Raw genomic sequence first — 22520 nt, forward strand, 5'->3', positions numbered from 1 at the left:
GTCCTTTGTCCGGGTATGGGCGTGTCCTTTGTCCCAGTATGGGCGTGGCCTTTGTCCCAGTATGGGCGTGTACTTTGTCCGATACCGCCCATCTGTGTTCCTTCATTTGAAGAGTTTCACACGTTTTTATTTCATATGTGCGTGCGGACGTGGAGATGGGTTGTGACATACGATTGGTTACCAGGCGGCCAATGTCAATGGCCCTTCTAATTGTAATTAATTAAAAAATAATAATATATATTATTTATTGTTTCTCGGCGACCCGGTACCACGTGAGTCCTGACCCGGTACCACGTGAGTCCTGACCCGGTACCAGGTGAAGTGACCCGGTACCATGTGAGTCCTGACCCTGTACCACGTGAGCCCTGACCCGGTACCGGGTCCCGACCCATAGGTTGGGGGTTAGGGTTAGGATTAGCTCTCACTGATGATTTCAGGGGAGAGGGCCGGAGGAGGCGGGCCGCTGAAGCGTTGCGTGGCGGCGCCCCGCTCCTCAGACTTAGCGGGGAGACGCTGGCTCTCACTACAGGAGGCTGAAGCTGGTCCTCCTCATTAGATGATAAGACACACACATCTGAACACTCCCCAGTGTCTCTGTGGTCAGCAGCTCATCATGTCTGGTTCTCCCTCAGATGCCTGTGAACTCACCCTGGACCCCAACACGGCCTACAGACGACTCTCTCTGTCTGAGGACAACAGGAAGGTGACGCTGGCCGGAGAGGACCAGTCGTATCCGGATCACCCAGAGAGATTTGACTGCTGGCCCCAGGTGTTGGGTAGAGAGGCTCTGACTGGCCGCTGTTACTGGGAGGTAGAGAGGGAAGGATGGGTTGAGATAGGACTGACATACAGAGGAATCACAAGGAGAGGAGCGGGTCGTGACAGCCTGCTTGGAGGGAACAACAAGTCCTGGATTCTTGATTGTTCTGATGATGGTGGTTACTCTGCCCGGTACAACGGTACAGTAACAGTCCTCCCTCTCCCCCCCGCTGGCTCCACCAGGGTAGCAGTGTATCTGGACCGGCCTGCTGGCTCTCTGTCCTTCTACAGCGTGTCCCCAGGTGGAGGAGGGTCCTCAGACACACTGACACACCTCCACACCTTCTGGTCCTCCTTCACCCAGGAGGACCTCCTCCCTGGGGTCGGGATAGGGTGGGGGGGGGCCTCAGCGTCTCTGTGTCGGTTGTAGACACACACACACACACACACACACACACACACACACACACACACACGAAGGGTGCGTGAGGGGGGCAGAGGGGGGGTGAGGGGGGTTGAAGGTGAGGGGGGGTGAGGTCCGGGGGGAGGGCAGAGGGGGGGTGAGGGGGGGTGATCACTGCTCTCCTGTTGTCCCAGGTTTTACAGTTTTTCTCGATTGTAAGCACACAAAAAATGGAACTATGCACACAATTCTGAAAACTTGAAGCCCATGTATCACCCAGAAGACTCCAGACTGCTAAACTCTGAGCACTATTCCATTGTTTTCACGCATGTAGAAATTCTAAATCGCATTATTGCAAAACTCTAAAGCACAAATCTCCTCATTGAGCACATTTGGTTCACCTGGAAAACACTGGCCTTCAGAACGCCACGCCCAATTACCAATTGGTCTCGCTCACTTCTCTCCTGTTCAAACTCAACTGGCAAAACCCTTGAGTCATGTGTGAGAGCATAAAAGAGGCCTCAGGTGAGCTCTGCTGTGTTGGAGATGAGCTGCTCTGGCCTGATCAGGATGGAGGTGGGATACAGACTGATTTACATGTGTGGGATGGCTCAGCGGGTTGGGTGGGTCTATGTTTTCTCAGATAGTCCAAATGGCTCTGCCGTTTGTCCTTTCCGTTATTATGCTCTATGTGGTCATCAAGTTATCTCCCCGTGTGTTTCACCGGATGACCGACCCCCAACCGACGTCCCCGGGGACTGCCCCGATCTTGTTGCCCCCCCTCAGGGTAGCTGTGTTAGAGAGCCCACCCCGTCGTAAGGTCTGGTGCCCCAAACTTCTCAAAGTTTCCTCTGGGCCCTTTACTGTAACGCGTCAATTTGTATTAATCGTGTTAAAATAAGATTGCGTTAACGCGGAATTAACGTGTTAACTTGTCCAGCCCTAGTATATATAAATATAAACACACAAATACACACAGTAACACCCATACATAAACACACACATGCATATTCAAACATGTGCTCACACAAACACTACACACGCATATATGAACACACATGTACATATATAAAGACACACAAGCACACACATGCATATTTAAACACACGTATACACACACACACACACAGACGTGCACATCCACATGTATATATCAACAGACAAGGGTTTTCTTGGGCTTCTGAAAGTTGATCTATAAACTCTGAAAGGAAGAGACTTTTAAAATCTTCCACGAGGTTAACTAAGCAGGTTTTACAAAGAATATATTTCTATTATCAAATGTATTTTGAATATTGATTGATAGTAAATCTAAATATGTTTATACTACAATATTGTGTATATTTTCAGACGTTAACAGTTTCATACTGCATGGCTCTGATATCAGTTTATATTTTAATAAGCCAAACAGTCACCTGATTTGAACCAGATTTAATATTATATTCATAATGCAAGTGATCAATTGATATGCCTGAAAAGGCATATAAATTGATCACTTGCATTATGAAGCATTGCATTATTACAATGCAATACATTATTACAACTTGCATTATGAAGGAAATATGCTGCGATACTTTCCTTATTTGAGAAATAACTTGAACATCGTTTTTGTTTATTGATTTTTCGTGCTTTTTACATTTATTGTGCTTTTCATTTCATGTTTGATTTTTATTGATACAGGGAATACCTTCGGCGAATTGTAATTCTTACATACAGGCTACAGGACAGTCTCTAGGCTTTATGTGAAAAAGAAAATGACCAAGCATTTGTTTATAATTCATTCGAAAAAAAAAGTGTATAATCAGCACCCACTCACCAAACAGAGACGGAGAGAACATCACACAATTGGGTTATATCATAATATATTTTAACACAAAAACAATGCTTTTATCTATTGTCTGGATTGATATTAATGTACCTAATGCAGTAGCTCTATGAAACCAAAATAAGCAGATGTGAATGTATGTCGATGCATTTGAATGTATAGTTTTATAATCGTGAACACGAAAACAGACACAGGCCTAATAAAACTAGTTTTTCTGCAAATACAAATGTGTTGTGGGGTTTATTGCAGACAAACGGTAGACACCTGAATGCACAGATGAGATCATGTTTTGACAGTATTAAATACTTTTTTTATTATATGGATATACATTTGTATGTTTTGAATCTGAAACCTTGATGGAAAGACGAACCACTCAAAGCTCAGGTTTATAATAATGAAACATTTATACTAAAACAGTGAAGAAGACAACAACACAGAAGTTTTGGAGGTTTTATTTAATCTTTGCATCACAGATTCCACACTTGGATAGATGCTAACATTGCTCAGTGAATAACAGAGAAGGCAATCTATAAAGGAGGAAATCAGAAGAGGAACCATGTGTATTATCTCCAGCGTTGGGACTAATGTGTTATTAAGTAACGCGTTACAGTAACTACGTTACTTTTGCGGTAACGAGCACTGTAACTAATTACTTTGTCAAAATCAGTAACATTTTATCATTACTGCGGTTTAAACAGGCTCGTTACTCGTTACTTCACGTGCATAACCCAGGACTACAGTTTCCGTGGTGGACGTGAAGCGGATGTGAGTCACGTGACGCAGCGACGCGCAAGTAACTGAATTAAAACAATGGCGGCAGTCGACGACGGTTCTGGCGTCCTTGGGAGACTTTAAACGTACTTGGGACGGAATGAACTGTTGTTATATTTGCAATGCGGTATTTTGATTACATTATTTAGACACTAACAACATCTTGTTTAGTGAAGGCGGTTAAATGTCATCATGTACTGGGCCTGTTCTCTGTGGGCCTGCCTCACAGATCTGGTTGTAATGTCATACCACGTGAGGAAGTCCATAGATGGTCTGGCCTTCAGAGCGGTTTAACCAGCACAGGGAGCAGTTGGTATGATATCCGCAGGGTGAACTTGATCTTATCAGACACATTTGAAGCCCTTTGAGGCCTTCTGTGTGGAATGATGAATAGTTATTAAATAGTTATTAAAAAGAAACGTCCGGGCAGCATCTCCACATCTCTCCACTCCTTGAGAATGAGAGGGTTTATGAATCTGCGTCAAGGAAAAACACCCTGCCTCTTGTCCAAAGTTAACAGAGACCACAGCGCCCAGTGACCGGGAATACGCAGTTCATATAAAAGCAGAGGCTGGGAGGAGTATAAACTCGGAGGGGAACTGGTCCATCTGGTTGGTTCATCATTTCCTTGTTACGAGTCGGACGGTTTGGTGTGGCTCACTTCATCACAGCAGGAAGACGACGAAGGTACTGTAGACCACTCTGTTCCGTGATAGACCATAAATATGAATAACTTTGAATATTATCCGTAGGTTGGTGACAGTTGTTGACAGGTCATTATGGATCAGGTAGGGTTGGTCGGTACAGAGACAGGTCATTAAGGATCAGGTAGGGGTTAGACAGCACAGAGCCAGGTCATTAAGGAGCAGGTAGGGGTTAGACAGCACAGAGACAGGTCATTAAGGAGCAGGTAGGGGTTAGTCAGTACAGAGACAGGTCATTAAGGAGCAGGTAGGGGTTAGACAGTACAGAGACAGGTCATTAAGGAGCAGGTAGGGGTTAGACAGAACAGAGACAGGTCATTAAGGAGCAGGTAGGGGTTAGACAGTACAGAGACAGGTCATTAAGGGGCAGGTAGGGGTTAGACAGTACAGAGACAGGTCATTAAGGGGCAGGTAGGGGTTAGACAGTACAGAGACAGGTCATTAAGGAGCAGGTACGGGTTCGACAGTACAGAGACAGGTCATTAAGGAGCAGGTACGGGTTTGACAGTACAAAGACAGGTCATTAATAAGTAGGTAGGGGTTAGACAGTACAGAGACAGGTCATTAAGGAGCAGGTACGGGTTAGACAGCACAGAGACAGGTCATTAAGGAGCAGGTAGGGGTTAGTCAGTACAGAGACAGGTCATTAAGGAGCAGGTAGGGGTTAGACAGTACAGAGACAGGTCATAAAGGAGCAGGTACGGGTTAGACAGTACAGAGACAGGTCATTAAGGAGCAGGTACGGGTTAGACAGCACAGAGACAGGTCATTAAGGAGCAGGTAGGGGTTAGACAGTACAGAGACAGGGGTTGGGGCCATCTTGAAGACTCCAGACATTGGGGATTGCACTCAGAACCTTTCGGCTGGGAGTCAAGCCACCCGGTGACCCTGGGTGGCTTTAACACTTGGAATCTGGTTAGGTAGTATCTGTGGATACCTGTTGTTATTGTTGCAATTATTATTTATATTTTTACGACCCGTATCTCAACCTCTGAGTGGTAAAATGTTTTCAAATTTTGGTGTCCAATAATGTCAGTCAGGATGATTGTGCTGTAAAGTGAACATTTTGTGAAAACTTCAGAAATCTTTCTGAGGGGGAAAAATGAATGAGTTCACTTTCTCTCTTTTCTGAAAATCTCTGAGTACCCCCTGAAGTACTCCAAAGTACCCCTAAAGGTATGCATACTGCCATTTGAGAACCCCTGCCTTAGTGTGATGGTCATGATACTAAAAGGCAGCTCTATAAGAACATTGTAATTCTGGAACAAGACACTTGGACCAGAGGGATGTATGGGAGACCGGTGATGAAATCTTATAACATTAATTCCTCAAATCAAGAGGCATCGAGTCAGGTGATCATATGTGTAGATACATCATCTAATCCCAATGTCAAGTGGAAAGCCAAGAAACTCAATAGAAAATGTGAACCTATTTTATCTACATTTCAGATTTTACGGCAAGGTGGTTTAATAATACAGTGGTAAGAATAAGTTTATGCACCCATGCTAAAGTTTACTAAAAAGAGGAATAAAAAAATCAACTTTTGGAAATTGATCTTCATGCCTTAATTAAACAAATGTGGAAAAATCCAACCTTTTAGGCCACCAATTTTCTTTGTGAATGAATAATGTATTGTAAATAAATAAATGTTCTTCATTCAAATACAGGGTGCATAAGTATAGCAACCCCTATGTTAAATTCCCATAGAGGCAGGCAGATTTTTATTTTTAAAGGCCATTTAGTTATTGGATCCAGGATCGATGCATCCTGATAAAGTCACCTAGGCCTTTGGAATTGAAATAGCCCCACATCATCACATACCCTTCACCATACCTAGAGACTGGCATAGTTCTTTTCAGTTAGCCTAATAGCTGTTAGTTAGCCTAATGATTTCTCACTGCAAATCAAACCAGCTCATAGGCTAACTGAAATAAAACCATGCCAATCTGCCACTTTATTTAGGATACATTATTCATTCACAAAGATAATTGGTGGCCTAAAAGGTTGGATATTTCCTCAGTTGTTTAATTAAGTCATTAAGATAGATTTCTAGAAGATGATTTTGTATTCCTCTTTTTAGTCAACTTTAGCATGGGTGCATAAACTTATCTTACCACTGTACATATTTATCGATTTGCAAAGCTGTTTCCATTAGCGATAGTTGTAACACATTGCGTTTGGGAGTTCAAAGTTTTGAATGTTTGCCTACCAGGAAGAGAACAGGCAAAAACATACAATCGTAAACAAAATTGGGAATGGCTGGAGGAGAATGGTTATATGCTCACTAAATGCAACCAACCTGTCCTTAATAAACGTAGCAAAAGTATTCAAAGACGGAATGTAAAGGTGCTTTCCTCGCCTAACTTGTTTTGAAGTTACAGTCAACCGTACCTTGGAACCATTTCCTTGACACACCTTACAAAGAACATAAATGACAGTCATAGCCAGGCAATAATTATGGCAGATTTGTGGACGTGTAGCGTTGTGACGTCATCTGTTTCAGCTGGGCTGGAGTTAGAGACCGCTCACCCCATGCTAACGTGGTGTAGACACATACGTACCTTATTTTAGACAAATGATAGAAATGTGCTTTGAGAGTGAATTATTGCTTAAAATGGAATGCAAAGTGGAGGCACGTCTCTGTCTGGGGACAAAGAACAACAATTTTTAGATTTAATAGTCAGATACAGGTTTACTGTAATCGTTATTATAAGGCGAGGCCACCAGGTTAATGTAATCCTCATTATAAGGTGAGGCCACCAGGTTTACTTTAATCCTCATTGATACTGTTGGCAGGGCGCCATGTTGAAGATTTCTGATTGAAACAAGGAATATACAATATTAAAAACACTTGCATTAGAACTAAGAGTTGGAACCCTCTTTTGACCATTAATATACAAGTTAGATACAGGACTCGCTTGTTCAGAGTTCACCTATACTCTGCACAACTTCCGTTTGCCAAATGCCCACAATGCAAATGTAACAATAAAGTAATGTTTTAAAACTTGATAAAACATGTTTTCTAGGAATGGCCTCTGCTTCCACTTCCGGGTCTGAGGAGGACTTCTCCTGTTCCATCTGTCTGGATGTGTTCAACAGCCCAGTCACCACACCATGTGGACACAACTTCTGCAGAACCTGTATTACAAAGTTCTGGGATGACAAAGACCAGTACAATTGTCCTTTTTGCAACGAGCAGTTCCACACAAGACCTGATTTACGGGTCAATACCCTCTTTTCAGAGATGGTTGATCGGTTTAGAAGGTCCGTACGAGTCAAAGAGCCGCCTTGTGTTGAACCAGAAGAAGTTCCCTGTGACGTCTGCACTGGGACCCAGCTGAAGGCCGTGAAGTCCTGCCTAGTGTGTTTTATCTCTTACTGCCAAACCCACCTGGAGCCACATCAGAGAGTCACAGTTTTGAAGAGCCATCAGCTGGTCGAGCCTATGGACCGTCTCGAAGAGAGGATATGTAGGAAACACAACCAACTTCTGGAGCTCTTCTGCCAGACTGAACAGGTGTGTGTGTGTGTGTTGTGCACAACGACAGACCACAAGTCCCATCCTGTTGTACCTCTGAAGGAGGAATATGAAGTGAAGACGGCCCAGCTGGGGAAGATGGAGGTTAAAGTTCAGCAGATGATCCATGAGAGAAAACAAAAGAGTCAGGACATCAATGACACAGCGAATCACAGCAAAGCAGAAGCAGACAGAGAGTTGGCCGATGGTTGGCAGGTCCTCACTGCTCTGAAGCGCTCTGTTGAAAAGTGTCTGGATGATTTCAACCAAACTGTTCAAGAGAAACTGAAATCCACAGAGAAAGAAGCTGATGACCTCATCAAAGAGCTGGGGCAGGAAATAGAAGATCTGACCAATATAAGCTCAGAGGTGAAGCAGCTCTCAAACACTAAAGACCACCTCCACCTCCTCCAGACCTTCAGATCCCTGAAGGATCCTCCAGCCACCAGGGACTGGACGAAGGTGGAGCTCCGTCCTCCGTCATACGTAGGGACACTGAACAAGGAGATGAAGAAGCTGGTTTTGCTAGAGCCAAAGCTAAAGAAGTGTAAGTGTCTGTTTAGTTTGATTCATCACAACACACAATAACTATTGGGATGGAAAGTCCATCCACACAGCAGGAAGGGACATTCATTCAGATCCTACTGGGAAGGAAGATGATGGCTGACATCATGTGTCAACCGTCACAATTAACCCTGCTTGTATAAAACCCAACAGGTATTACATTGTTATATTATGAATTGGACAGTTGGTAATGTTGTGATTATGATCACATCACATCTGGGCTCAAAATGTAGTATTTTGGGGATACTAACAATAATTAGACGGAAACAGACGTTACTCTTTACTTATTTAATGACAACCCGTAACTGTGGCTCTCCTGCATAGCGACTGTATATCCAATGGCTAGCTCAGGTTAGCTAGCGGTGAGCTACTGCACACAGCGATGGCACTACTGCCCCTAGTAGTGGGATGTGGTGGTGCACTTTATTATCCATCTGTCTTGGAGGTCCGAGGACGTTGCCTAGCGACACGCATGAACACGCACCTTTTCCTCTGACGGCGAACTTGCTTGCTCGGATGAACTCAGAGGAGGCCGAGCAAGGATTCCGAGACAGAATTCAAGGTGGCTGCGCCCAGTGTGACTTGAAGTATGAACTGTTTTCATTGTGGTTGGACCGCTTTGGTGGTTTAAATGGCAATTTCAATCACTCGTATTACTGCAATACCTTACTACGTCCGTATCTCTGTCTATGGCTTATAGCCTACTTATTTTGGAGCGCCTGTTACTCTGCCAATGCTACCGCGACAACAGCTTTCTGGGTGGCGTCCATGTTTTTCTCCAACGAGCGAAACATAATAAAACGCTGTGTGGGCGTGACATCACATCCGAGGTCCGAGTCGGTTCGCAGAGAATACTAAAATGCACCATAATTATCAGACTCTGCAACAAGACTAACATGTTCTGCTGCTGCCCCTAGTGGTGGTATGCAAGTATCCCACTCTGCAACAAGACTAAAAGGTTCTGCTGCTGCCCCTAGTGGTGGTATGTAAGTATCCCACTCTGCAACAAGACTAAAATGTTCTGCTGCTGCCCCTAGTGGTCGATGTAAGTATCTCACTCTGCAACAAGACTAACATGTTCTGCTAGGGACCCCCAACAAATGTCCCGGTATGTGCGTGTTCTTTGTCCCAGTATGGACATGTCCTTTGTTTCAGTATGGGCGTGTCCTTTGTCCCAGTATGGGCATGCCCTTTGTCCCAATATGGGCGTGTTCTTTGTCCCAGTATGGGCGTGTCATTTGTCCCGGTATGGGCGTGTCCTTTGTCCCGGTATGGCCGTGTCCTATGTCCCAGTATAGGCGTGTCCTATGTCCCAGTATTGGCGTGTTCTTTGTCCTAGTATGGGCGTGTCCTATGTCCTAGTATGGGCGTGTCCTTTTCCCCAGAATGGGCGTGATCTTTGTCCCAGTATGGGCATGTCCTTTGCCCGGTATGGGCGTGTACTTTGTCCTCGTATGGGCGTGTTCTATGTCCCAGTATGGGCGAGTCCTTTGTCCCAGTATGGGGGTGTCCTTTGTCCCAGTATGGGCGTGTCCTTTGTCCCAGTAGTCCCAGTATGGGCGTGTTCTTTGTCCCAGTATGTGATGACTGTCGCCTTGCGTGGTGGCCTCCGCCGACGGTGTGTCTATGCGTGAACAAACCGTTGTCAGTTTTGTTCTAAATGCCTTAAAGGTAAATGTAAAAATATAAAAGCAATGGAATATGGACAGGCAGACAGCACGCAGACAGACAGAGAGACAGACAGGACGCAGACAGACAGACAGACAAAAAGACAGACAGACAGGACACAGACAGACAGACAGACAGCACACAGACAGACAGGCAGACAGACAGGATGCAGACAGACAGACGCAGACAGACAGCATGCAGCACGTAGACAGAAAGGCAGTCACTCTATCGTGATAGTGTGTAGATCTAGACATAGATAGTGTTTGAGTGTATAGATTGAGACACAGATAGTGATAGAGTGTATAGATATAGATATAGAGGGTGATAGGGTGTGTAGATCAGGGTCTCAAACTCGCGGCCCAGGGGCCAATTGAGGCCCGCGGGATGATATTTTGTGGCCCCTTACGACATCAAAGTTTAGTGTTAGTGCGGCCCGTGCGTTGTTGTCAAATGCACATTTTTGCTGAGTCGCTTGCCACGCTTTTTTATCATTTGTGATAGGGTGACCAGATGTCCGGGTATTGCCGGGACAGTCCCAATTTTGAGTTGCATGTCCTGAGCCCCGACAAAAGCCAAAGGACGCTAAAATGTCCCGGTTTCCAGCAACCACTATGAAATGTCCCCTGTTGTCAGCGATTACATAGCCAACGTGATCTTTATAGAATGAATGTGAATTATAGCCCGATCATTAACTTAGATTGGGTCAGTTGTGATACTTTTTTTTGTGGAATACTTTATGTGGCCCAGCCTGACCCAGACTCTACCTCCAGCGGCCCCCAGGTAAGTTGAGTTTGAGACCCCTGGTGTAGATCTAGACATAGAGAGTGATAGAGTGTATATTAGACAGGAGGAGGATAGGAAGTCTTCACTGCAGTTATTTCTCGTTCGGTACTCAAACAGAATCCACAGAAACAATAAGTAGTTGTGTTTGTGTCCAGGTCTCCAGTCTACTATGGATGAGGAGAGAGAGGAGGGGGGTCCTACCTCTAAGACTACTCTGTCTGGGGAACATGGCCGCCGGAGCAAAGCTAAGCGGTAAGAAGAGGATCTCTCTGTCTGTGACTGTTGGGTAACACTTTATAATAAGGTGGCGTAATAAATAGCAAACTAGTCATTACCTAACCCTTTGTTAATATTTGTTAATTGTTACTTAAATATCTATTTGGCACAAGTTAATAGTTTTTTCATCATTAATTAAACATTAGGTGTTTGCATAATCCTAACACAAGACCCTAACCCTAACCCTAACACACGGCCCTAACCCTAACACACGGCCCTAACCCTAACCTTAACCATAACCCTAACACACGGCTCTAACCCTAACCCTAACACACGACCCTAACCCTAACCCTAACACACGGCCCTAACCCTAACACACGGCCCTAATCCTAACCAGCGACACTCTGTTGTCAGTGAAAAAAAACTATTAACTTATGCCAAATAGATATTTCAGTAACAATTAACAAATATTAACAAAGGGTTAGGTAATGACTAGCTTGTGTTACCGTGTTACCGACTGTTGTCCATCTCAGAGCTCAGCAGTGATACATCATGACTCTCATAAGTCTGAGTAAAAGCTGTGTGTGTGTGTGTTGAAGCCCAGAGCAGCAGGAGGGAGCAGACTCCCCTGGATCCAGTTGTGACTCCTTTGAGAGTAACTGGTCTATGGATCCTCCTGATTGTTTTAAAGATGGAAATCAGTCTATTGGGAAAAGGTGAGGATTTATCAGAGATCATAATGAAACAGCTTATATAAAATGTCCATAAATCCTGGTTCTTATTTTTCTAGAAGGGTCCAGCAGCAGAAAGCAGACTCCCCTGGACCAAGCTGTGACTCCTTTGAGAATGACCAGTCTATGGAAAAACCCTTTTCTTTTAAAGATGGACGCCCCTCCAGAGAGGAGAGGTATGAGTTTCAAACAGACGATGAAAACAGACCGATTGGGTATCAGACTCTACTGATACTGATGTTTACAAGTCAGGGGAAATATAATCGAGACTGTGTGTGTGTGTGTGTGTGTGTGTGTGTGTGTGCGTGTGTGTGTGTGTGTGTGTGTGTTTGTGTGTTCTCCACAGAAACCAGGAGAAGTCAAAGGTTACCAGTGCTCAGTCTGTACAGCAGCATCAAACAGTTCTGATCAAGGTATGCAAATGTCCACCAAGACATCTGACTTCAGCTCTACAGGAACATTAGAAAGCATCTCTTGTGGAGCTAATAGTCTCCAGGCTTCCCTCTTTAGACCAGCGGGACGTGAGTCTGTGACAGATGCTTCTGATGTCCTCAGTAAGTTTTCCTTGATGTTTGTTCTGCTCCAGAGGGCTGAGGAGAATAGAGACGCTTTCCAAGACATAGAGCTGAAGAAGCTCTGGACGGATCTCTTCCTACATTACCCACAATGCTCAGAAAGTGAGAGGGAGGAGGAGGAGGAGGAGGTTGATGGTAAGAAGGAGGAGCAGAGAAGGCGCGCCATAGAGGGAGTGGTGGACATGACAAAGCTCTGCCTGACGGAGATGAACCAGGAGGAACTGGCCGACAACTGTGGGGCAGTTAGAGACTCTTATCTTGAAAACAGAGAAGAAACACACATTTTGAAGAGCAGTAGGAGATTATTATTTGTTCTGTTCAGACTAAATGACATAATTTGAGACATTTCTAACTTTAATGTGGGGATATCGTTCCTCTTTGGAGTTAAATGGTTTGATCCAGACATGTAGGTTTAGGTGGGGTATCAGATTAAGTGGTTTGATCCAGACATGTAGGTTTAGGTGGGGTATCAGGTTAAATGGTTGGATCCAGATATGTAGGGTTATTGTTGGTCTATCAGGTTAAAGAATGTTAAACACTGTCTTGTTATATCAGCATAGCAAGTCACTTTACACTAATTCACTATCCTTATTAATATCATTTGACCAATCATATTTCTGGAAATGACGAAATAGTCCCGAACATTTTGAATCTATGATATGCAGTCCTTGTCACGAACAGCTTCTCCCACCACAAGTAATCTAGCCACTAAATATCATAAAGTTGATAATTGACCTATTTCCACTGATGTCACCTTCCACTAACTGATGTCTTCTGTTGTTTTCTCTTTTAGGATCTGATGCTGTCGAGTGCCAACATAAAATCAAGTCTCATTTGAAGAAGAAGATCAGGGTTGTGTTTGAGGGAATCGCTAAAGCAGCACAGCAAACAGATCTGAATGACTTCCTCACAGAGATCTTCCTCACAGAGAGAGGCAGTGGAGAGGTCAACAAGGAACATGAGGTCAGACTGATTGAAACATCTTCCAGGAAACCAGCCATGCAGGAAACACCAATCAGATGTGAGGACATCTTTAATCCCTTACCTGGACGAGATCAACCAATCAGGACAATGATGACAACTGGGGTGGCCGGCATTGGTAAAACCGTCTTAACACACAAGTTCACTCTGGACTGGGCTGAAGGCAAAACCAACCAGGACATACACTTCACATTTCTCCTCACTTTCAGAGAGCTGAATTTACTGAAAGAGAAAGAGTTTAGCTTGGTGGAACTTCTTCATCACTTCTTTATTGAGACCAAAGAAGCAGGAATCTGCAGATTCGACCGGTTTCAAGTTGTCTTCATCTTGGATGGTCTGGATGAGTGTCGACTTCCGCTGGACTTCCAGAAAACCCCGATCTGTACTGATGTCACAGAGTCCACCTCGGTGGACATGCTGCTGACCAACCTCATCAGGGGAGTCCTGCTTCCCTCCGCTCGCATCTGGATAACCACACGCCCTGCGGCAGCCAATCAGATCCCTGCTGAATGTGTTGACATGGTGACAGAGGTGAGAGGGTTCACCGACCCACAGAAGGAGGACTACTTCAGGAAGAGATTCAGAGAGTCGACGCTGGCCAGCGCAATCATCTCCCAAGTCAAAAAATCACGAAGCCTCCACATCATGTGTCACATCCCAGTCTTCTGTTTGGTCACTGCTACGGTTCTGGAGGACCTCTTCAAAACATCCCAGAGGGGAGAGGTGATGCCCAAGACCGTGACTCAGATGTACAGCCACTTCCTGAGGGTCCAGTCCATACAGGTGAACAGAGAGTATCATGGGACAGCTGAAACAGATACACACTGGAGTTCAGAGAGCAGGGAGATCATTGTTTCTCTGGGAAAATTGGCTTTTAACCAGCTGGAGAAAGGCCACCTGATCTTCTACGAGGCAGAGCTGGCAGAGTGTGGCATCGATATCAGAGCAGCCTCAGTGTACTCAGGATTGTTCACCCAGATCTTTAAAGAGGAGTGTGAGCTGTACCAGGACAAAGTGTTCTGCTTTGTCCATCTGAGCCTCCAGGAGTTTCTGGCTGCCCTTTATGTCTTTTGGTCCTTCATCCACAATGGTGTCAATCTGCTCTCAGAAGAACCACCATCATCGAGGCAAGATAAACTCCTCCTCCTCTACCAGAGTGCTGTGGACAAGGCCTTACAGAGTGAGAATGGACACCTGGACTTGTTCCTCCGCTTCCTCCTGGGCCTCTCTCTGGAGACCAATCAGAATCGCCTACGAGGTCTGCTGGAAAGACCTAAAAAAGGATACCTAGAAAAAGATTTAATGAAGGACATTCAGTTTACAGAAGATCTGGCGAGACAGAGAAAAAGGCGAAGATGGACCAATCAGAAAACAATGTCTTACATCAAGGAGAAGATAGATGGAGATCTCTCTCCAGAGAGAACCATAAATCTGTTCCACTGTCTGAATGAGCTGAATGACTGTTCTCTAGTGGAGCAGATCCAACGGTCCCTTACATCAGGAAGTCTGTTCAAAACACATGTCTCTCCTGCTCAGTGGTCAGCTCTGGTCTTCATCTTACTGACATCAGAAGAGGAGCTGGACGTGTTTGACCTGAAGAAATACTCTGCTTCAGAGGAGGGTCTTCTGAGGCTGCTGCCAGTGGTCAAAGCCTCCAAAACATCTCTGTAGGTTCATTAATAACATGTATCACAATACACACAACACAATATACCTGATAGTAGAATATAAAAGTTATGATAACATAGAAAACATCTTTCAAGGTTAACTTATAACATGTATCTCAATATACACAACGTTATATTCTCAAAAGCTCTATTTATTATGAAATAATAAAATAACGAAAGAAAGAACTAATATTGTTTAATAATAGTTAAATACAGCTGTTTTTAAATATGTAGCTATATGTACAAATAAGTAATTATTGATACGGATAGATCCATAAATATACATTTATTATTAAATAAAAGATAACCAATTATTTAAAAGCATTTTAACCTTGTTCAGTACGTTTGGTTACATGGACGATTTTGGCTTAACCAATAGGATGGGTTTATAAAGACACTTCAGGGTCATCTGGGGGAAGGGTGAGAGGTTACCATTGAGCGGGAAAAAGGAGAGAGAGGGAAGAGACAAAGGAGGAGAGTACTTTATTCTCTGTAGAGTCGCCCAGCTAAATGATATTTCAACATTCACTTATTAGTTGTAACCAGTAGCGGCGCCGAAAAATTATGATTGCGGGAGCTACGTGGGGCTAGATTGTTAGATTGCAGGGGCTAATCCATTTTGAAGCAAAAAATAACACTACACTCTACAATATGATACGAATCAACCAATCAAATCACACAACAAGCAGCAACGGTCATCATCATGACGCAAATGAAATATATGATTTCATAGTTAAGTTTTGTTACATATAAGTCAGTCCGTTGTCTTCATATAGTAATATATATATATATATATATATATATATATATATATATATTATTATTATTATATTATTGTGGCGATCACGGCCGTGGTCGCCAAGTGCCGCAACGGATCCTGGGAGGGTCGGCGGCAACGAGGCAGTCGTGGATGTGGGCGATAGGATGTGTGTTTCAGGTGTGTGTGGTGTGTTTACATAAAGTCTCTCTCAGGGTCGTGCGGAGTATGGGCCACCAGAGTTGCAAACTCTTATAACTTGGGTTCCCGTCTGGTCGTTCCCGTGCTGCTCGCCACATTACTATTAAAAACTTATTTTTACCATTGATATTTGTCACAAAAGATTGACTGGTCGTTTTGAGAGGGGGAGCTTAGAGGGGGCTCCCCCCCCCCCCCCCCCCCCCCCCCCGTGTCGCCGCTGGTTGTAACCCTAATACACAAAACATCTCTGTAGATGTACTACAACATGTATTACAATACAATACATAAAATACGTAATACTACAATAAAAAGTCTAATTAATATACAAAAAAGGTCTCAAACACTGCAAAAACTCCAATATTGAATACAAATAAGGATCTAATGTATTGACTAGTATATATTAGTTAAATTAATAAAACATTTCTAATTAAAGATTTCAAAACAAGTCCTTCATTATGTTCATAGTAAACGCCTCGAGTTACTTTAATCACAGTTCCTAACATGTTCTGTTTATTGTGTGTGCAGGCTCAATGGCTGTCATCTGTCAGAGAGATGCTGTGAAGCTCTGGCCTCAGTTCTCAGCTCCAACTCCTCTAGTCTGAGAGAGCTGGACCTGAGCACCAATGATCTGCAGGATTCAGGATTGAAGCTGCTCTCTGCTGGACTGGGGAGTTCACACTGTACACTGGAAACGCTCAGGTCAGTTTTACTCAATATCTCAAACAGTTACACCACACGTTCTACATCGACGTTGAACAGATTTACCTCCAGAAAGTGAACAGGTCTAAATAAATAAGTAGAATATGTCCTCTCAGGGCTCAAGACACATTTTCTACTGGTGCCACTAACTTTTTAATTTGGTGGCACCCTAACAAATGTGGTTGCACCCCTTTATTAGATGTGAAAATGCCCTTAGTCACGTACTTTCCATCTATGTCCATTCATGTGAACAGATTCACTCACTTTGAATAAGCTGTTTATACTTTGATTGCATAGGGGGTCTTTTTCTGTTTTTACCGCCAGCGCCTCGACATCTCTTTTCTCACCAACCAACTCTTCATCATCCTCCTCCTCAATCAAATATCTACTAATAATAACCGGCTGCTGATTGGATAATATACTCCAATTAGGATTTATCTTCTTCTCTGGGTCATCCAGAATAGTGCATTTCTTCACAGGCTCTTGAATAGCGCTACAACTGCGGTGACATTTCAATGTAACTTTGCACAAAGTTCAAACCACTATTTTAGTTTTCTGATCAAAGCAGAATGTCTTCATGGGAACTTAAGTGGGTCGTGTTTCCCAATAGAGCGATCACACCAGCGCCGCAATACGCTTTAACACTGAACTAAACCTTGGCTGTCTGCCTTCATCGCAGCACCACTGTCACTCATCTTATCAAGCACAAGACCTTAATCTCACTCTATTTGTGTTACCATAAGAGTAAAAGGTGAACATTGGATTCAGTTTGTTAATCATGGTATAAGGTGTATGCTTTATTACATTCCTTTTCTTCTCATAATCATGTAGTTAGACAGTAAGTTGGACTTTAGAGTTTTTAAGTAAAGTTTAATAACATTTTCATCTTAGAACTGGCTCTTTTTAGGGACATTTTCAGGAGTTTGTTGAATATTTATTCATCTGACCTCTTAGTAAATCAAATTTTGAAGCTCTACTGTACTGACATTTAGTTAAACGAATAAAACATGTACAGTGGGGCAAAAAAGTATTTAGTCAGCCACCAATTGTGCAAGTTCTCCCACTTAAAAAGATGAGAGAGGCCTGTAATTTTCATCATAGGTATACCTCAGCTATGAGAGACAAAATGAAAAAAAAAATCTAGAAAATCACATTGTCTGATTTTTCAAGAATTTATTTGCAAATTATGGTGGAAAATAAGTATTTGGTCAATAACAAAAGGTCATCTCAATACTTTGTTACATGCCCTTTGTTGGCAATGACAGAGGTCAAATGTTTTCTGTAAGTCTTTACAAGGTTTTCACACACTGCTGCTGGTATTTTGGCCCATTCCTCCATGCAGATCTCCTCTAGAGCAGTGATGTTTTTGGGCCTTCGCTGGGCAACACAGACTTTCAACTCCCTCCAAAGATTTTCTATGGGGTTGAGATCTGGAGACTGGCTAGGCCACTCCAGGACCTTGAAATGCTTCTTACAAAGCCACTCCTTCGTTGCCCGGGCGGTGTGTTTGGGGTCATTGTCATGCTGAAAGACCCAGCCACGTTTCATCTTCAGTGCCCTTGCTGATGGAAGGAGGTTTTCACTCAAAATCTCACGATACATGGCCCCATTCATTCTTTCCGTCACACGGATCAGACGTCCTGGTCCCTTGGCAGAAAAACAGCCCCAAAGCATGATGTTTCCACCCCCATGTTTCACTGTAGGTATGGTGTTCTTTGGATGCAACGCAGCATTCTTTCTGCTCCAAACACGACGAGTTGAGTTTTTACCAAAAAGTTATATTTTGGTTTCATCTGACCATATGACATTCTCCCAATCCTGTTCTGGATCATCCAAATGCTCTCTAGAAAACTTCAAATGGGCCCGGACATGCACTGGCTTTAGCAGGGGGACACGCCTGGCACTGCAGGATTTGAGTCCCTGGCGGCGTAGTGTGTTAGTGATGGTAGCCTTTGTTACTTTGGTCCCAGCTCTCTGGAGGTCATTCACTAGGTCCCCCTGTGTGGTTCTGGGATTTTTGTTCACCGTTCTTGTGATCATTTTGACCCCACAGGGTGAGATCTTGCGTGGAGCCCCAGATCGAGGGAGATTATCAGTGGTCTTGTATGTATTCCATTTCCTAATAATTGCTCCCACAGTTGATTTCTTCACACCAAGCTGCTTACCTATTGCAGATTCAGACTTCCCAGCCTGGTGCAGGTCTACAATTGTGTTTCTGGTGTCCTTCGACAGCTCTTTGGTCTTGGCCATAGTGGAGTTTGGAGTGTGACTGTTTGAGGTTGTGGACAGGTGTCTTTTATACTGATAAGGAGTTCAAACAGGTGCCATTAATACAGGTAACAAGTGGAGGACAGAGGAGCCTCTTAAAGAAGAAGTTACAGGTCTGTGACAGCCAGAAATCTTGCTGGTTTGTAGGTGACCAAATACTTATTTTCCACCATAATTTGCAAATCAATTCTTTAAAAATCAGACAATGTGATTTTCTGGATTTTTTTTTTCATTTTGTCTCTCATAGCTGAGGTTTACCTATGATGAAAATTACAGGCCTCTCTCGTCTTTTTAAGTGGGAGAACTTGCACAATTGGTGGCTGACTAAATACTTTTTTGCCCCACTGTATATTAACAAATTTTGAATAAAACATTAAACCCAGTTCCTAACATGTTGTGTTTGTTGTGTGTGAAGGATGACTGGCTGTCAGCTGTCAGAGAGATGCTGTGAAGCTCTGGCCTCAGTTCTCAGCTCCAACTCCTCTAGTCTGAGAGAGCTGGACCTGAGTACCAATGATCTGCAGGATTCAGGAGTGAAGCTGCTCTCTGCTGGACTGGGGAGTCCACACTGTAAACTGGAAACGCTCAGGTCAGTTTTACTCAAAGGTCAAACAGTTACACCACTAGTTCCACATCAGAGGACCGTTATATAACTCAGCTTATAACTCAGTACCTGTGATGACCACATCCATGACTTTGGTATCATTGGAGAAGTATCACCTTGTTGTTTAGGTGGAGAGTGAGATCTGCAACTTTTCAATTACAAATATGAACATAAACTCAAAATATATTAATAATGAATAGGATACAGAATAATATTGCAGTGTAGTGGTGCCGGGAGAAGTCGGGATACTCTTAATGTCTTAAAGCGCCCTGTGTTATTTACAGTGACATTAAGACTACTCTTGGATGTTGAGTGCACCCATCAATGGGCCAGTAATGTTGGCACTCTGTCACTTAACTTCTGCTGCTTGGCCAGGATTGACTTTGCATCAGTCCTGGCCCACAGACTATAGGGTGAGACCAATACATTTTTATGCAGTCTGAGTGAACTATTCCTGATTCCTTAGTCCATCCACAAAAGAGAATTGGACAACTACTCTCACCATGTAAGTAGTCTATTGGCCAGTCGTTTAGTTAGTAAACTGTCTCTTGTGCAGATGATGATGGCCAGAGTGCTACCACTAGAAAATTAACATTATTTGTCAAAGGGGGTTTGCAAATATTACTGCAAGGTATTGTATGTTACTTATCTTAAATGTATTTTAAGTTTCACATGAACACATTTTAAATTCTAATTGATTAAGTTGTTGTTGTGAGCACTGCTGCATACAGTAGATCTGAACATCACTGACCGCTTTAATGAGTCACTTAAACCGTTAGAACGGAGCATGAATCACAGGAAGGCCTGGGCCCGTCCAGTGATCTTTGATTCGTTTTCTGACATTAAAATGTCGTCACCTTTTTGGGCCATCACCAGTTTGCACCCCTGATAATAATACTTTTGATCGTGTTAGTGGTTTCCCTGATTGATCTATAATCTAGATGGTAGTACAATCTAACCGAGTTCTAGGTAAAGGTGATACTTTAATCAAGTGAAATATAAAGAAGCCAAAAGTCCTGTCGTTGAGTGGTCCTCTCTCCACAGCGGGATAGAGACTAGGGCTTGGGGCGCTACAATACTGATATATTATGTGGCCGTTGAATACCCGCTTGTTTCCGGGAAGGCCTTCTTCCACGGGAGGCGCTGCGGCAAATGGTCCCAATCCAAAGGTGGTGTGGTTTAGAAGACCTAACGTATTATGTGTGAGAAGCGTTCTCTTGGCCATCTTCAACCGCTGGCAAGAAGGAGCTCCACACATCCACACACACCTCGCCGCCGGTGTCCCTTCACTGGACCAGGAAGTTCTTCATAAAAGGACCGTCACCAAGGCAACGCCACTTGTGTTTGGAGTAGGATGCTCACAATCTGGTTGGCAGACTGGAAAAACACAGGATTTTACACACGTGTGTGTGTGTGTGTGTGTGTGTGTGTGTGTGCGTGTGCGTGTGCATGTGTGTGTGTGTGTCTGTGTGTAGCTTGTCTGGCTGCCTGGTCACACAGGAAGGCTGCTTATCTCTGATCTCAGCTCTGAGCTCCAACCCCTCCCATCTGAGAGAGCTGGACCTGAGCTACAATCACCCAGGAGACTCTGGAGCTGCGCTGCTCTCTACCCTACTGAAGGATCCACACTGGAGACTGGACACTCTCAGGTATGGAGAGGACAGCTCACCACTCAGGGACAAAGTCTCCTACAAGGATTCATGCCGCTGCTAGATGAAGTGGTTTGAAGAGGCAGCTGTAACTCATGTTGTGTAGAACGTTATGAGACAGCAGATGATGAAGGTGAATGTTTCAACATGCTGCTCTCACTTTGATTCCCCCCCAGTGTGGAGCACAGTGGAGTGTGGAGGCTGAAATCAGCTCTAAAGAAGTGTAAGTGTCTGTTTGATTCATCACATCACACACTCACTATTGAGATGGAAAGTCCATCCACAGAGCAGGAAGTGAGATCAGATCCTACTGGGAATGAAGATGATGGCCGACATCATGTACATTACGTTTATTAATACTGTCGACCGTCACAATTAACCCTGCTTGTATAAAACCCAGCAGGTATTACATTGTTATATTATGTTTTGGATAGTTAGTAATGTTGTGATTATGATCAGACATAGTAATGATAATGATCATGAAGCTAACATCTGGGCTCAGACTGTAGTATTTTGGGGATACTTACAATAATTAGATGGACACAGACATTACTCTTTACTTATTTATTGACAACCTGTAACTGTAGCTCTCCCGCAGAGCGACCGTACATCCGATGGCTAGTAGTGATGAGCCGACTTCAGAACGAGTCGAAGAAAGAGTCCGTGTCCTTTGTCCCAGTATGGGCGTGTCCTTTGTCCCAGTATGGGCGTGTCCTTTGTCCCAGTATGGGTGTGTCCTTTGTCCCAGTATGGGCGTGGCCTTTGTCCCAGTATGGGCGTGTCCTTTGTCCCAGTATGGGCGTGGCCATTGTCCGATACCGCCCATCTGTGTTCCTTCATTTGAAGAGTTTCACACTTGTTTTTATTTCATTTGTGCGTGCGGACGTGGAGATGGGTTGTGACTTACGATTGGTAACCAGGCAGCCAATGTCAATGGCCCTTCTAATTCTAATTAATTAAAAATTATTATATATATAATTGATTGTTTCTCGGTGAACCGGTACCACGTGAGTCACGACCCGGTACCAGGTGAAGTGACCCGGAACAGGTGAAGCGTTGCGTGGCGCCGCTCCTCAGACTTTGTGGGGAGACGCTGGCTCTCATTACAGGAGGCTGAGGCTGTTCCTCCTCATTAGATGATAAGACACACACATCTGAACACTCACCAGTGTCTCTGTGGC

General features: G+C 43.9%; 1 protein-coding gene across 5 annotated transcripts in view; it reads left to right on the forward strand.

Moving 5' to 3' along the window:
* Positions 1–22520, forward strand: part of LOC307074749 (uncharacterized protein) — a 44570-nt gene that overhangs the window by 19467 nt on the left and 2583 nt on the right. The window contains exons 1-12 of one of the 5 annotated variants that reach the window (XM_079735037.1): positions 4249–4442; positions 7486–8523; positions 11147–11243; positions 11807–11923; positions 11998–12114; positions 12285–12351; positions 12525–12648; positions 13307–15161; positions 16645–16818; positions 19502–19675; positions 21166–21339; positions 21516–21562. In XM_079735037.1, coding sequence (XP_079591163.1) covers positions 7488–8523; positions 11147–11243; positions 11807–11923; positions 11998–12114; positions 12285–12351; positions 12525–12648; positions 13307–15161; positions 16645–16818; positions 19502–19675; positions 21166–21339; positions 21516–21562 — 3982 coding nt within the window. In that variant the 5' untranslated portion in view covers positions 4249–4442; positions 7486–7487. Of the gene's footprint in view, positions 1–4248; positions 4443–7485; positions 8524–11146; positions 11244–11806; positions 11924–11997; positions 12115–12284; positions 12352–12524; positions 12649–13306; positions 15162–16644; positions 16819–19501; positions 19676–21165; positions 21340–21515; positions 21563–22520 lie in introns of those variants that run through there. The other 4 variants (XM_079735040.1, XM_079735039.1, XM_079735038.1 and 1 more) reach the window with 4 other exon arrangements.

This window comes from Pollachius pollachius (assembly GCF_949987615.1).
Source record: "Pollachius pollachius genome assembly, chromosome: 4".
NCBI classification, from domain to species: Eukaryota; Metazoa; Chordata; class Actinopteri; order Gadiformes; family Gadidae; genus Pollachius; species Pollachius pollachius.